This window comes from Heliconius melpomene, chromosome 16 (genome assembly GCF_056956725.1).
Source record: "Heliconius melpomene rosina isolate 202511_hmr_F chromosome 16, ASM5695672v1, whole genome shotgun sequence".
Taxonomy (NCBI): Eukaryota; Metazoa; Arthropoda; class Insecta; order Lepidoptera; family Nymphalidae; genus Heliconius; species Heliconius melpomene.
The window spans coordinates 273,582-290,200 of record NC_140404.1 but is presented as its reverse complement, the minus strand read 5'-3'; the positions used below and the strand labels follow the sequence as shown (position 1 = coordinate 290,200).

General features: G+C 35.0%; 1 protein-coding gene across 3 annotated transcripts in view; it reads right to left on the bottom strand.

Moving 5' to 3' along the window:
* The window catches only part of LOC146530604 (visual system homeobox 2-like), an 83,781-nt gene that overhangs the window by 24,110 nt on the left and 43,052 nt on the right, over positions 1-16,619 (bottom strand). For all 3 annotated transcript variants that reach the window (XM_085198994.1, XM_085198996.1, XM_085198997.1), the window contains one exon: positions 16,267-16,393. In XM_085198994.1, the coding sequence (XP_085055120.1) occupies positions 16,267-16,393 (127 nt within the window). The remainder of the gene's footprint in view (positions 1-16,266; positions 16,394-16,619) is intronic.

Sequence of the window (16,619 nt, the reverse complement as noted above, 5' to 3'; positions counted from 1 at the left end):
AATCACTAAATTCTCTATGCCATCAATAATACATTTATTTAAAACAAGCCTAAGCAAACCATTTAAAGAACAGATCTATAGTACCATACTCTAGGTAGAGCTAAACACGTCGACGATATTTACATAATGTTGTTACTTTATTACTTCCTTAACATAATAAACAATGAAATATACGATACAAGTCCACAAATGCCTTTAGTTGTAAAGTAAAGTAAACGTCCACGAGGAAATGGAAATATGATTTAAAGAGGAGCAGCGACGTTACATTTTGCTGCTGTGCAAGAACGTATCGAGACAATTTTTCTGGTTTGGCAAACATCGCCAGAATTGATAAGTGTGCTTCCTTACTCTACATATATTTTCTTTAAAACTGCTGCGTTTTAAGGTTGTTACTACTGTCCTGGCTTTGTCTATTACGTATGAGTCATCAGTTTGAGCTTTATAAAGTAGTTATTAAGTTAGACTTTCTGACGGCGGCTCTGATTATAGCCGAAAAATTAAAATATCAAATGTAATGGAAGTAATAATGCCTCATAAAAGATCAGGTTAAAAAATAAATAACTAAAGAATAAATTAAAGTTTTTGTTATGATAATGAAAAAAAGTAAACTTTATAAACAATTTCATTGTTTCATTTCATTATCTTATTATAATAATAAATGCTTTCATAAAAAATGAAACTGCTTAAAAAGAGTAAACATTGCCTAGAAGAGATGTCCACTTGGCTTCATGACTGCCTTTTGTGCATTGTGTATTTATATGTATAAAACCTATCAACACAAAACAACAAACAACAGCAAATAAACATTCATTAAATGTTTCAGCATCATAAATATAAAATGAGAGCACCGAGCCATATCTCAGCGGACATCTTCGGAAGTTGCGAAGAAAATGCAGACATTAGTCGTTTCGCTTTACGGGAAATAAACAAAACGAGGCGAAATACAAATCTCCCAGCGGGATATTATAGTAGAGCGTAGTTAACTCGATTACTGGCCCGTTCGTTACTCACCGACGTCCGTCCAGGCGTCCAGGCTGGGATGGAGGAACGTTTGTGTGGATTATTTGGTGGATATTATCCCGGATATTTATTGAGTGCCGATATCCGCCGGGGAGAGGACGGCTGAAGGGGTAGTGTTTGTGTTTGCTGTACACCTTACGTTTCATTTTATGCGTTAAATTATTCTTTAATTAGATCTCGCATATATTTTATATTGGTTTCGTTTCTGTGTTTGTTGTGAGACTTTTTGGCTTAGTAGTAAGCGTTACTATTAAGGGCACAAGGAGAGGATCTGAAATCGATTCAGGCAAATTTGTTACGTATGAAGTGATGGAACTCACTGCGTTTTGTCCTCCCACCATATAAGAGTACTCAGTACTGAGGCACTCCATTCTCCACTTTCTAACCGAATCCGATACGTTCGTTCAATGGCGGACCTCAAAGCTATATTATGTTTGCTATATTTCTCACCAGATCACGGAAATGAAAATAATTAATTCCCTCGAGTAGAGACCGAACCAACAATCACCGCGTTAACCGACGCTGACCCACTGCGCCACGACGACTCAGACTATAATAATAATTAATTAATTTGGAAGCTGGCGTGTTGTCGCAGGTGCGGTCGTCACATCAATTATATTGTTCAGCGTAGTGCGTCTGGAGCCGGGAGCGCTGTTTGCTCGTACCAGTACTCGTGCCAGCATTGTGCCAGCGCTGCATTGTGTAGAGAACATGTTTTTGGATTATTTTATAAGCTGTGGCCTCCTTGTTAAACATACCATTACTAATATTTACACAATTAGATATTTGTCACAAGAGCTCATCATCTGTTTTGTAAGCGAGGAATACATTCATTTCATTTCTTCGCTTTGGGAAGAAAACTAAGCGTGGTTGTTATGGCACAGGAGCACAAGGGATTGTAGATTCAGATCCCAGTCAAGAGAATACATTAAATTGAAACATGCAATGTCGTAATAATAATTATTATTTATTCAAATAGAAATAACTAAAATAAGATATTATTTTAAATAAATTGATGCCATCTCGCTTGAGAAGTATTGGTAATGGTGTAATCTAATAAAAAAATCCATTTTGAAGTCGCTACATTTGCGTCTACAACAAGTGTCTGTCGGGTCATTAATTTAGCGCGCGCGTTGCTCGACCGCGGCGGCGTTAAGGAGGGTAGCTCGGTGTCGGGTGCTCGGAACGAATCTGTTCGACACACTCTTTCTCCGATACTAGTGTTATGATGTGTACACACTGTTCCCTATGTTCCACCGAATTCTGGAAAACGCTGCGCTTTGTCTTCACATCATAGCGAAACTGTACGTACGGTGCGAGGGAACCCCGCCCCGAGATATTGCGTGTTGAGTAGCAGACCTCAACGCCATTCACGCCACGCCAGAGGGAATTGAACCCACAACCGTAGCGTTTATATTGAGACATCGAGTTAATTACCAAAAACAGTTTAACATAATTACGGGTGCAAGCTTTCCAATGTAACACAAAGCCTGTCCGTGGGAGCTGTCGCTTGTCGTCGTACAGGAAGTCAGAACATATCTAGTTCAGCTGGAGGTCGACACGAGCGTAATAAATGATCCAAACATCAATTAGGCGTGTATGGAGTTGTGGCACAATGGACGCATTACCAAATTAATTACTAATCGATTTATAGTCGCACGGAATGATGTAATTGATTTGTTACAATATAGGTACTATATCATTGTTATAGTATTAACTATTTATTGTATGTAACAGTGGCACAGTGTCTGACCGTAAATAACGGTTGTGGGTTCGATCCCCATTTGGGGAATCAATTGTTTTCATTTTCTCGCTCCGGTAATAAGACAGGCGGCAGTGAGCTCCACCACTCAGTCCGCAATGTCTCGAATATTGAGTGTTGGGTGAAGAATGGAATGTCTTAACACTAGATTGCTTGAAAAGGATGCATCTACAAGGCTGGAACAAGAAAGGCATGGACGACAAAAGTCTGTGGAGCATGGCAACCCGAAAAAAAACCCACTAAATATTTATTTGGGAAACTACAAAAAGGGCGTTATCAGTTTGACATATACCTACAATATAGTATTAATGGAATTGAATAATATCTCTATTTAGAATTCCACATGAATGAATGAAGTATTTTTATATGTGTTCATAAAAACAGTTCTTGAACATTTAAAGTCATATTGGGGTGATCCTTTTTAATTTAAATGTATATTAAACTAAAGCAAGAGTATTCATCAAAATCTTTTCAGTAGTACTTGAGATACACGCATTCCTGATAGTCAGATGTATAACATACTGCAGATATTTAAAGTTAATTTATTTTAACTAGTTAAGGATTCTCCTTTCATTATGGATAAAAAAACAGTATCACAATTCACAATAAAAATCCACGAGATGAAAGTCACTTGAACTACTCGTAAAATACCATAAATGTAATAAGACAAGATCTAAGTCAAATATCCTGCACAAACTTTTAACTATTGTAATGTATACATAATAGTATAAAAAGGCGCGGCTCGAGCTAAGTTTAACTAAGTGAGCAAAGGAACCTAGCCTGTTAAAACTTGTTGTGCCCTCTCGACGCTGAACGCCGTCCAAACTGCTAAATTCTTTAAATTGATGGCCGAAGTGTCTCCACTCTGGAAAGTGTTGAGCTTTCTCACGATTCTTTGAGATGTTTTGTCGATGCGGTTCTCAGATTTGGTTGGCAAATATTTTATTTACCGACGACCGGTGCATGTTTGGAAGTAAATGTTGATAGGTTATATAAATCGTGTAAACAAGACCTTGATAGTTTTAATCTGAGGTCTCATATTTGATGCATCAAATAATAGTTTAAGCAGTAATTTAAAGATATTGAAGGCGTGGAGGAACACATACACCATGAATATATCTATATTATGTTCAATACAATAATGCAAGTGCTCCAAAACAATACTATTATGTTGAGGGAGCTCTACCTGATAACCCGCTCCTCCCCAAGGACTGGGTATGTTTGGAATATTTCCCTTTGGATGATAAAAAATCTGTTCCTGAAGTCAACCATATATTGTTAACCTTTTAAGTATATAATAGTTTAGTGTCTACATTTAAGAAACAAAAGTACTTCTTTTAGAAAATTTACAAAATTTTGAACATAACCTAAATTGTGAACCTGCACCTCTAGGAAAAAGCAGCAAGACGGTTGAGAGTCTCTAAAAAGCACACAGTCAACGATATATTCCAACGATTACAATAACATCCCAATCCAAAGTCGGTTAAAGACAAACAAGTTAACAATGCGAGCGTATCAGTTCCAATACATTGTGTTCTCGAAATGGTGGACTATCAATCTCGCAAATTGCACGTCCAAGTTAAATATCCGCAATTGTTCGCTAATGTGATAGGAAAGCGAGTACGTACGTCTGTCGGTCGGACAACCGCCCACAGCATTACCGCTGATTGAGACTCACTTAAATTAATAAGATTGCTGCCAGTGCTGCCAGTGCTGCCAGTGTACGATACGATTAAGAGGTCCGAATCGAGAATTTATAGAAGGATTTACTGATTTAGTATAATGAATTAAGTTCAGTAAATTTAGTTCAGTATGGGACGAGATTAATGGGAAAGTTTAAAAAGATTGTGCAAGTTTAGCGAAATGGGTAAAAATAAAAAAATATAGGTAAAAAAAATAAATAAATAAGTACCTAGGCATCCTTTTGTTAACTATTCTGGTGATAACCCAAATTTTTGAGTATGTTGGTAAAAAACCTTTACTAACATTTCTTTTGCAAAAGGTCATGTAATTTTTTACGTTTGTTTGTTGATTGAGGTTTATTATGGTTTTTCTTAATAGCATCGAAATTTTCTACTTAACAAACGAATATTCTACTTATAAAAACAGTAGAATATTCGTTTGCCCGGAAAATTAAAATATTAAATAACTTTTCGTGTCCATTAAGCACTAGAAAGTATCCAATGGACCACTTCAAATTTATTAAGGCCAACATATGTATATTTGCGAAAATAAATATTATTTGCTATTTAATATACTTTTAAATAAGATTATAATGAACAATACTTATATGAACATTAACATAACAACGTATCTTTTTCATCCCTGATGCGATTAATTGTCAAACTTTCCAAATAAAGTAACAAGCGGAGAGAGTAGCGTAGAGTCGAGTCACAGCGGGGGCCGGGAACAGCGCTCGTTAGTTGCAAGGCACGCGCTACAATTACTGCGCACGAGTGTCTCGCTCGCGGCAATTATGTTAGAAGATTACTTGTGCTTATTTAGTAACTACTACTAGTTGTACCACGGTACACGGCTCTCCTGGTGGTCAGACGGACCACGGGACGTTGGGTTACATCGACGTGATTAACGTGGTGGTGGTGGTGTGTTATCGACGTCCTTCATAAATTGGGTATCTAACTCATAAATCGTTTCTGAGACAGTGCGAAACAAATAGTCTAGCGTCATAACTGATGATTGTGATTGTACTCCTTGTAAAAATAGGTAGTAGAAAAAAAATCTTGATCCAATATAATGTTAATTTGTTAACCAGAATAAATATTAACATTATATGGAATACATTACATAAAAAAATTGTAAGGTTAAAATAATAAGTTAGTTTAGACCCAGACATTATGAATACAGAGTTAAGAAGTTAAAATTAGAGTGGTCTGTTAGAAAAGAGACCTGTACCTACTAATGTACTAATCAATTACTTTTATGTCAGAAGCCTGTAATACGCTTTCAAAAATATTTTAATTATTTTACCTATAACTATAGTGTTTAAATAATAATTAAAATACTTTACTATGCTAAATCTTAGCTTAATCTAGATTATTTTTTATTCATGGATTCTTACGAGCATTTTGGAATTGGTGTTAATATAAAAATGTTAACATTGTCAATTTTAAGTAAAGCTACCACCTGGAAAGCAGGTCTGCTAAGAAAAATTAACTTTACATTCGTTATATTTCGTAATTTAATTTTTGAGACCATCATGGCGCAGTGACTCATTGTGAAAGCGACGGTGGTGAGGTCGATTTCCACTCGAGTAAATGAATCATGTTCATTTGTGCGCCCTGGAAACTAAAACTGGGGTGAAACTTCGCCACTCAATATGGAGAACTCTATATTCCTTTTGCTGGGTAAGAAAAAACATTTCAGTACAAATACGTATAAAAACACACATAATCACTAATTATATGAATATTTATCGAGGTCGCGCGTCGTCGCGTGCGCGTGCGCCTAATCCCTCACCGCCACCACGGTGCATTGTGGCGATGCTTATTTATAATAATGAACTCTAATAGAGAGAAATATACTTTGTAATGTTTAAATAACTGCTATTATGTGGCTGCCTTACTTTTTACAATTCTATTTATATGCTTTTTGTCTCGATTAAGTTCCTTTTATATAAAACAAGAAATAATAGAAAACAAACTCATACTTTAATCTTAACTTCAAAAATTATTCGTTAAATAAAGAAAAGATACATTATAATTTACAGCAAAACAGTCATATTTGAGTTGGACCCAGTTGAAAATGTAATAAAAATAAAACATAATTTATATACATTACAAGAGAGCTGTAAAGTGCTACCAGCTCACCCTTGGCGTTGCAACAGTAATGTGCCTATAATGACATCGAATTTAGATTTTATAATGACGATTTATACGTTGTCATGTTTCAAACTCAATTTGTTTAGCAAAACAATATATTTGAATGTAAAATGAAGCTCCACAAGACTGGTAGAGAACAACAAATCAATATGAGCCCTATATCGGGGCGGTAGAGGCAAAAATGAACCAAACGTATACGCGTGACTTCGAATACGTGTGAAAGGGGTGCATTTGTTAGGGGATGTTTTTGGTCGTTTTATTTGGTGATAGATACTAGATACATTTGTGACAAATTATTTTTGTGATTTTTTCACCTTATATGTATAGATAACCTAAATATTGTTTTTGACGTCAGCCTATAGTTTAGCTAATGGCTTCTCCTGGCTGTTTTACCGAATGTAATTTATACAGGTACAGTTGGTTGCCTCGACATGATTAAAGCGATATAAGACAGGTTAGCCTTTTTCTATAGATGGACTATGCAACATGAAAACAAACTTTCCAATTACAAACAAGTGGTTTCTGAGATTACCTCGTTCAAACTCTTCTATTATTTTATGCTAAATATGAGTATTGACTTTAAATGCATAGAAACCGCTCTCTATATTAAACTAAATGTTCTCGCAAAACAAAACAAAGTAAAACATTCTCATATGAATAATTAAGTCGACGTTGTGTCGTCCCATTATAGCGTTTAATATAATTATATTTATTACAGAGTGGTTATAAATGATCCAGATAACGCGTTTAGAGGAGGGCGAGGGTGGACGCGGCGCTCTACATTGTTCATGATTTTTCAAAATTTTATTAAAATTTATGATCTAATAAATATATTTGTCTGTTTTTAATATGATTATGGTTTTTTTTCTTTTTTTGGTAAAAGTAATAGTGATATTTTTTGTTTATATAACATTACAAAATCTTAATCTTCAAAGTTTTCTAATTGTCAGATATATATTCCGCTCAAGAATTGAGTTGACTATATCTATAATTACATCTAAATAAATAATCATGAAAAAATTAAATTGGACAACTATATCAATGTATAAAGATAGATACAAAACATAATTCAGCACTAGGCTGAATGCCAGCACAGAACATTTACTAAGACTTATATTAACACCTATCTATACTAATATAATAAAGCGGAAGAGTTTGTTTGTTTGTTTGTTTGTTTGTTTGTTTGTTTGTTTGTTTGTTTGAACGCTAAGATCTCTGGATCTACTGGTCCAATTTTCATTGTTTTTGTTTTGTATGAAAGCTGCATTCTTCAGAAGTGCTATAGGCTATATAACATTACATTACACATATATACTAATATATTTTAAAGTACATTCTAATTTGACATGCAATTTATTCTGCCATGTTAATAACAACCGTCGTTGCTACGCGACCGCTACCGCGACGTTTTGATATTCATCCTTATGAAAATAAATATAATAGTCACTTTTAGCCTTTTATCTAGATTGACATTATAGTTTACTGTGTAACATTCTATTAAATAATTAAGGAGATGTCACTGATTCCAAATGACCTAGCCACCTAGCGGGCGGCACAGTATGACCGACGCGAACGGGCAGATGACGTTGACGGTTTTATAAATTTTCATACATTTTCGAACTTTATTTGTTGTTTATAATTAATTTAAAATACACTTTGATTCTCTTCTTATTTTATTTGATATTGCCCGCTAAAATTATCCTATTTAATAGAGAGAAATGTTTAGTTATTTCGTAGAGTCGATATCTATGTACGCACGTACGGAAAACTTTAGGTACTTTTTCTAATATTAAGAATACCTATCCTTTAGTTACTTTTAATCCTTTTGTTAGTTCATTTCAATAACTCAGATATTTTTTTCTAATAATGTGTATCTACTTATTATTCTTTTTGATTATTTGAGCTTATATTTTCTTACTAATTCTATTGAGAATTGAAAATAATTTCATGAATATATTTAATAAATATTCTTATAGTTGAAGCAGGCGTAGCCGCGTCCGGGTCCACTAGTTTTATATAGACTCGAACCCCGGATCTCAGATAAATAGAAGCGTGGCGTAGAAATGTGAAATTTCGACAGATGTTTATTTTCGTGATCTGGACATCCACTAAGAAGGGATTTTGAAAAATTGTAACCGAAAGTTTGTATGGATATTTTTTTAAATCAGCACCGATTTTTGTAAAATCCATAATCCAGACTATTGAAAATATTTCATTGAACACGTGTTTCATGGTTTTTAGAATTTACCCCTAAGGGTCCAAATAAGCAGGCGAAGCTGCGCGCAGCCGCTAGTAGGTAAGTCATAAGTCTGTTCTACTTTCCATAAGTACCTACCATATAAATCTCAACACCATAATCAATACAAATTAGATAAAGACAAATCACCTCATATCACAACCGCCACATTAAGCACAAAAAGTTATAAAAACAATTTAATAAGTACCCACAGCGCGTGTCGGCGCGCCGTCCCCGTGCTCGTCCTCGTCCCCGTGCTCGTCCTCGTCCTCGTCCTTGCCCACTGTCGACCCCTAATCCGATTTCCGCTGATTTATCACTCACTCCATGTGTAATAATCAATTTATGAGATAAACTATAAATTATCCGCCGCACCCTTATTACAAGGGATTAAGGGATGTTACAGGGGATGGAGCACAAAGGGATGCGTTTTAAAGAGCAAATATCTGGTCCTAATACGTTGTAATGAGCTGGTGACTTCGGTGGTGTTAGTTGGTCGGTAGAGACGAAAGTTATTAACTTAGATATTTTTGGGTTCAAGTATGGTTTCTAGTTAGTTATTATTAATAATTTGTTATAGGAACTTTAATAAATACTTTATTCTTGCAGCTCCATTGTTTTTTTTTCGTTTTTCCCTCTACGTCCAAATTTAGGACATTCCGTGTAGGGCGTATAGGGCGGTGAAACTGAACGCCGAGTCAGGATCGTATCTACAATCCTAGTGTCAACAGTTAGATACTGTGCCGTTGCAGTATAATGGCCATAATGGATTTATTTTTAAGGATATTTATTCTCCGATTTTTCTTCTTTTATTCGATAAGCACCTATTTTTTATTTAATTTAATTTAACATACATAGAGTAGTATATATACTGTAATTTAAAAAAAAAATTACATGAAAAAAAAAACATAATCATATATGTAGAGGAGGTCTTATTTCTTCAAGTAACGACCTAAATTCCCACAGACTACTTTTGGTAAAAATAAAAGGAATTATAGTAAAAATAAGAGAAAAGGGGAAACAATTATGAAAAGGTACCTACTATAAATATAATATTAGCACATATTTTTGAATGCTCTTATTATTTTTAAAACATGATTGTGAAGAGTAACAAAAAGTAAACATGTCCACCAACTGTAGCGCCATACGGCATTTTAATCAACCGCCCACTCGAGGACGTCGGGGGCTGAGAGGATTACACGCACACGCTTATTTGTTATGAAAAAAGCTTAAATTTATTGAAAACGATCAGTTTGGGATGTTTGATACAGTTCTGATAAAATAAGATAGAGATTTCTTTTCTTTTCCTTAGCTTCACGCATAATCCCGCATACCTATAGCAGAGTAGACAGATGGAATCTAGTGTTAAATCACTCCGTTCCCCATTCACCACACAATTTTCGAAGATTTGCGTTTATTATTTTAATTATATGATATGGTTTGGAATTTGTTTGTAGTTTGGTTCTTTATAATATCAATTATTAACTAAACGACAATAAAAATAATAGAAAATAATTAATATTTATAATGCCGGAAGACATGTAACAATTAAAACACATTTACTCGCAGAAGTACGTAGCTTAATTAGAAACGTATAAAGCTGTACATTCTTCTACCGCTAAGCTACGGGCTGGAGGTGACGGGAATCTACGCACGCTAATTGCTAAATTTGCCTCCATATTCACCCACATGCCCCCCATCCCCCCTCTGCCCTCCTCCTCCTCCCCTCTCCACTCTCCCACCCGTATTGTCACTCGCTAATGAAATCGTAAGACTGATAGATAATAAGGCTCTAATTATTTTGCCGTCTCTACAAATTGATATTGATAGAGTTGGGTGCTTTATTAAGTAGAGGTATGTTTATGGGGTTCCAGTTTTTATATTATATTTAATTTGGAAAAATCTATTTAATGACTTTGTATTTTTGATCTTTTATAAAGATAGTCAATTCTATAAGAGACTTAAGACTTTCATAGATAATGAGAACACAACTATTGGTGATATTGCAAACTTAAACTTACGTTTACATTAACTCAATAGATATTGTGTGATGGGAGATATAGGTTAGTTGAACGACCTGCGAGCACGTTGCATATACAATCAGATGCTGTGCCACTGTCACTGTGTGATGCCGGCATCAGGACGAGGCCCGGAGTAGTAGTTAGTTATAAGTTAATAGCTCTATCATTTGTTACTATAACATTAAACACGACGTAGTACAGCAACAAAGGCTCAAATAGAGCTGCCTAATGCACGCGTTGTGAGTATCGTTTGTGTGAGTTGTCGGATGCTGCAGGTATCCGGGGCGTAATTGGCGAGAAATTCGATCACCTCCCGGAGCCGAGCCGGGAGTGCGACAGACACCGACTCCTGCATATGTATGTAGAGTCCACTTGACATTAAATTTACCTATATTAATATACATAATTATAGGTATATGTTAATATTTAAAAAGCTAAAAAGTTTGTATGATTAAGCGCGCTAATCTTTCAATTCTATCCTAATCTTTAAAAATCTAATTGGAAAAATGTATCTGTATTAGATAGGCCATTCGATAGGATCGAGGAGGGCTATAAACTATTATATATTACTCGTATAACATGAAAGTTAATATACAATACTACGGTGTTCCTACTCAAAAAAAGCTCAAAGTCTTACTTTGTTTTGTTACCAGAGTGAGCAACATTCCTCGAAGAGAGAGTCGAACCCACATTCCACCACGCCGCGTGTATAGTCGCCGTACCATAACGCACATATGACCATTTTACGAAGCATTCAATAACGAAGTACTTACAAAATTCCAATACCCAATATCCAGGTAGGAAGTTTCACAGTCGGTTTCCTCTCGGTAGCTACGAGATCATATTTCTCGCCAATTACCGCCGGAAGCCGCTCTCGTTCACCAACGATGTTATACACCAACTCATCAATTATTCTTTTTATGCGTTACTTTTTATACGTTAAATAAATCAAAATATTATTTGTTATGTTTTATGTAATTGTAGCGTTAAGATCCGCAAGTCAGCCAGACATATGTCTCGAAAATAGGGCCGTGAGTGGGATTTGTCGTTTTTATAGAATTAGAAGCGGAGGTTATATATATTAGGAAACGTTCAAAGCTGTTAGAGTTAGGTTACGTAGAGGACCTAGTGTTATGACACTCCGGTAAGTGACGGTATTCAACGCCGCGTTATGTCTTTTGAGAGCAGGAAAATGATAAAATTAAACGATCACAATGTTCCCAAATGTGGATCGAATAGATTGCTTGCCCATGGCGCCATAACGGCTAGTTCTACTTTCTTAGTAAAAATATACTATTTTTGTTTCTTTTATAGTAAATCCCATTTTTGTTCAATTGTTTTCATTGAATTGAATCTATCCATTAAATATGTAATTTAATGAAGAACAGTCAGTATATTTACATTAGCTGTTTAAAATTTATAAGAATAACATAATTGACATGAAAAGCTTTACATTTTTAAGTAAGAAATATCATTTGTATATTTTAATTTTAATGCTAAAGGAATAGTACCTTATATTTTCAAGATACTTGTAAATTCTACTAACATATATAAAACCAAATTTAATTATGGGAATTAAAAAAGAAAAAAGCAAACACACAGCTTAAAAATATAAGTAGATAAAACGTCTCTTCATTAAATCCTCCAACATAATACAAATGAAGTGCATTACATACAGAACTGAATGAGAGCGACGCAAAAAGACAAATAGCTAAGACAAAGGTCCGTCATGCCACTGACGAGGCGGGGCTAATAAAACCGCCACGTCGAACAAAGGCACGACAAGCATGACTGTGGGTGTTAATTAAAAGGTGCTATATTAATAGGTGCTAAGATTTATATTAGATTGGCTGTTTGGGGCGGTTACGACGTTCTGGAGTGGTTAGCTGGCGTCGAAGTGGCCAATCAGCGAGCAGTTGCCATGGCGACGTGTCCAGAGGCGCCGCTAGATGGCGGTAACCGTTTGTGAAAACATAGCGGTGAGGTTTACACGCTTACTATTGACAAGTGTTTTAAAGTTTTCGCTTGTTTGTAGCTTAAATATTCGATTTTGATATTCAATATGTTGGATTTTTATGTTTTTGTTTAGTCAGATAGATATATTGATTAATATTTTATATAATATTACGAATACTTATACTTAATATTAAATAACTATCTGGCATGGCGATAGTGTATGAATAATATAGATTACAAACAAATACCTACAATTAGATTGCACAATAATCCAGTTATTACAACGTCTCAACCGCCCCGCCAGTGCCCCGCTAGTGCCCCGCTAGTGCCCCGCTTGGGGTACCTAACGTAATCTCCAGAAGCTATTATATCGAAAATTTTAAAGGCATCTCCCACAACACGCGACTTAAAGTTACGACGATAGATTTCATTTTGCAATGTTATCAAATTTTCCTCGTTCCCAAAGTAATTAAGTGGTAATAAACTTTGTTGCCTTAGATTAGGGTTTATTTTGCATTGTGGCGACATGAGAGTTTGGAAATGAAATTTTCATAAACGTGGTGTTCGGGGGGGTCTGGGGGTGGTCTGGGGGTGGTCTGGGGGAGTTTGTGTTTCCCCCGCAGCTTCCGAGGGAAGGTGCCCGATGCTTGAGCTACCGTTGTGTGTAACCGGCAAACGGAAAAATTATTAATAATAATTACGTTTCTAGTGCAGAGTAATTAGAACGTATGTACCTTCCTGGGCCGTGCTGCTGCTGCTTGCTGGTGACTAAAAAAACATTCAAAAAACAACACATTTTATGTAAGATTCTTATGTCTCCTACTACTACTACTACTACGAGCAAAGTGAGCTGGAAATTGTTGATAAACTTCATAGTTCATAAGTTACCTTACAGTAGCCAAAGCTCTGTATTAAAAATATTTGTAACTCTAAAAATTTTGTATTTTTACTTAACTTTACTATAAAAACTAAAAGCGATATACCTACGCTTTTTACTATACGCCTACGTAGTTCGTAGTACGTTATCTGCTATGCGCACATTAATGGTGTAAGTGAAATCTTTTTAAGTGCCCTTTTTTTATTTTATTTTTTTACTTTCACGCTGTATTCCGCACATAGCAGGGTAGGCAGAGGAAACTTGGGGTCCTCGTGCTATGACACTACGTTCCCATTAAAACACTTCCGTTCAAAACTTTTCTCTATATAGATTCTATAATTTCGTTAAAAAATCTATAATTAGATTAATGCAGTACCAAGCACACAGCAGAGTTGGCAGATGGAAGTGTTAGGACACTCCTTTTCGACCAATTTTTGAGACATTGTTTTCGGCGAAACTCCACGCCGCGATTTGTATGCAATGTATAATGGAACAACATAACCCTTTTTTCGTCTATTTACAATTTACTATTAGGTACCAACTAATTCGATATTTTGGAAACGATAATAATAAGTTTTGATTTACTAACAAACTCAAACAATTGAATAATAAACGTCCATTCAGCACTAATCAATGTCAGTCAATTTGACGTCAATCAGCGTTGAGTTCCGTTTTACTAATTAAAAAAAATACGATCCATTCAACAAAAGCGTTTGTTTCCTAACAATTGGTATAGAAAGTGTTCCTTCTGCGAAATTTTTGCGGTTCCTTGCGTAACGTATCACGTTGCCGACGTCGAGTGTCGGGTTCCCTTCAAAAGAAGTTTCCTGTGACTAGACTTTACGTGTTTTGATAGCTTCCTAACATACTTTATCATAATATCCTGCTTAACTAATAAAATATTAGTAAAATTATGTTTATTGTTACTCTATTTATTAATTTTACTTATTTAATTGATAAGAAAAATAAATCTGAGGCAGTTTGCTACGTCTTTCTTTCTGGCTTTTTTTTTATGATGAAGATGAAAAATATTATGTTGATATGAAAGCTGATAAAGTACTATTACTGTAATTTTACGCTGTGTCGCTATAAACCAAATAGTAGTATTCCCGCCATCGCCAGCCCCATGCTCACCCTACATCTACTCACGTTTCCTACAATCGATGGCAATTGACGTCTTTGATGGCGTAATGGGCGTCTTTGTTGTACTGAACACGAGACGATGTTTTTTCTTAATCGAATTATGTGGGATTTACTATCGAGTTAATTGTGCTTCTCCTGCGATACCTACCAGCCAGTTAATATTACTACGAATCTAACTTAAGTTTGGGCTTTTATGTGATTTTGTTAATTTCTTTTATATACTGAGTCCCTACTTTTTGTACATATTCAGATACCTACATATTTTTTCTTAAATTTCTGTTTTAAGTCCACGCAAATACGATAGAGATCTTAGTCATTAGAAACAAAGGTCTTAAGAGACCTTAGACGAGTTTAAGCTAAAATAAAGGTATTTTAGTTTAAACTTTAGGAAGACTCGAAACCCTTAATTATATCCAAATTACTTTATTTATTTCAATAAATTTAAATATTCTAAAAATTATTAATTAACATTAAAAAAATGTGTAATTTATTACTTGATTAAAATAATTTTCCTTCTTTACAGCCTTGAATTTCAAGACTTGCTTAAGAACTCTACATATCTTAGAATAATTAAACGATAATATATAAATAATTGCTGGTTTTATTGTTATAATAGATGAGTATTGTTGATTTCAAGAAGTAGGACGATGCATTCCACTCAATCAAGGACTTCATTATAGACGTAGTTTATTATTCTGAGAACGGTTAATTATAACTGGCAGCGCCAAGGTTACTTGGCGCTGCCACCGTAACCGTTAGGTTATGATAGTAACAAGGGCAGAGCAACAATATGTCGTGTTAAGGTGAAATGATCGTTCAGTTCTACAATTTTAATTTATGATCATTATTTATATTGGGCAAACAAATGGAGGCGATTCGCGAGCGAAATGATTTAAAAATATTATAAAATCATCTTGTAACAAGGTGAAAAAATAATCAAGTCAGTTACTTAATGGTTTGTACCATTCTTCTTAAAATATAAGCAGCAATTCAAGTATTTTTGTATCAAATATTCTACAACACAATAGTTATGGAATATCTATAGGTATAATAGATGATATTTCGTTAGTCAATTATAAATTCGAGTTGAATTCGTTCCCAAACGATGAATGTAATCAAAATTGTATTAAGAACGTATGATAAAGGCGAACGATCACATATTCCCCATTTCAAAAGATTGAAATTTAATTTAAAGGTACATAATGGAATAAAATATATTCTTCGATAGAGAAAATAATATCTCAGAAGAGGTCTAAAACCAACCAAACCATCTATAGCAAAAGTTGACTGTAGGCTTTCCCGATAGCTTTGCGCAGCAAAACCGTTTAAAGTAGTGGTAGCTCCCCTTAAGATAGATATTGTTGACTTTTTATATTAATTCAAAATGATTAAACTTAAAATGTATGACTGACCTGTATCCTGTCTTCAGGCAGATCTGTTTTGAGCGAGAGCATCTCCCGCGCGTACACATCTGGATAGTGCGCGTCCTTGAACGCCTTCTCCAGTTCATCCAATTGGTAAGAGGTGAAGATGGTCCTGCTGCAGAAACCGAACACAGATGGGTAGACTTGGGTGGGTAGAACCTAGTGTTACATATCGTTTTCTGTCTAATTTCCTTTACTAGGTCGGTGTTGGAACGCAGTGCTTTGTCTTGTGGGAACAAGGTAATGCAAAATAAAATAAGTGATCATATAGCTCCAAGTGTTTTTCGAATCCACTATTATTGTCTCTCTGCTCACTATGTAACACTGTATAATTTTATGAA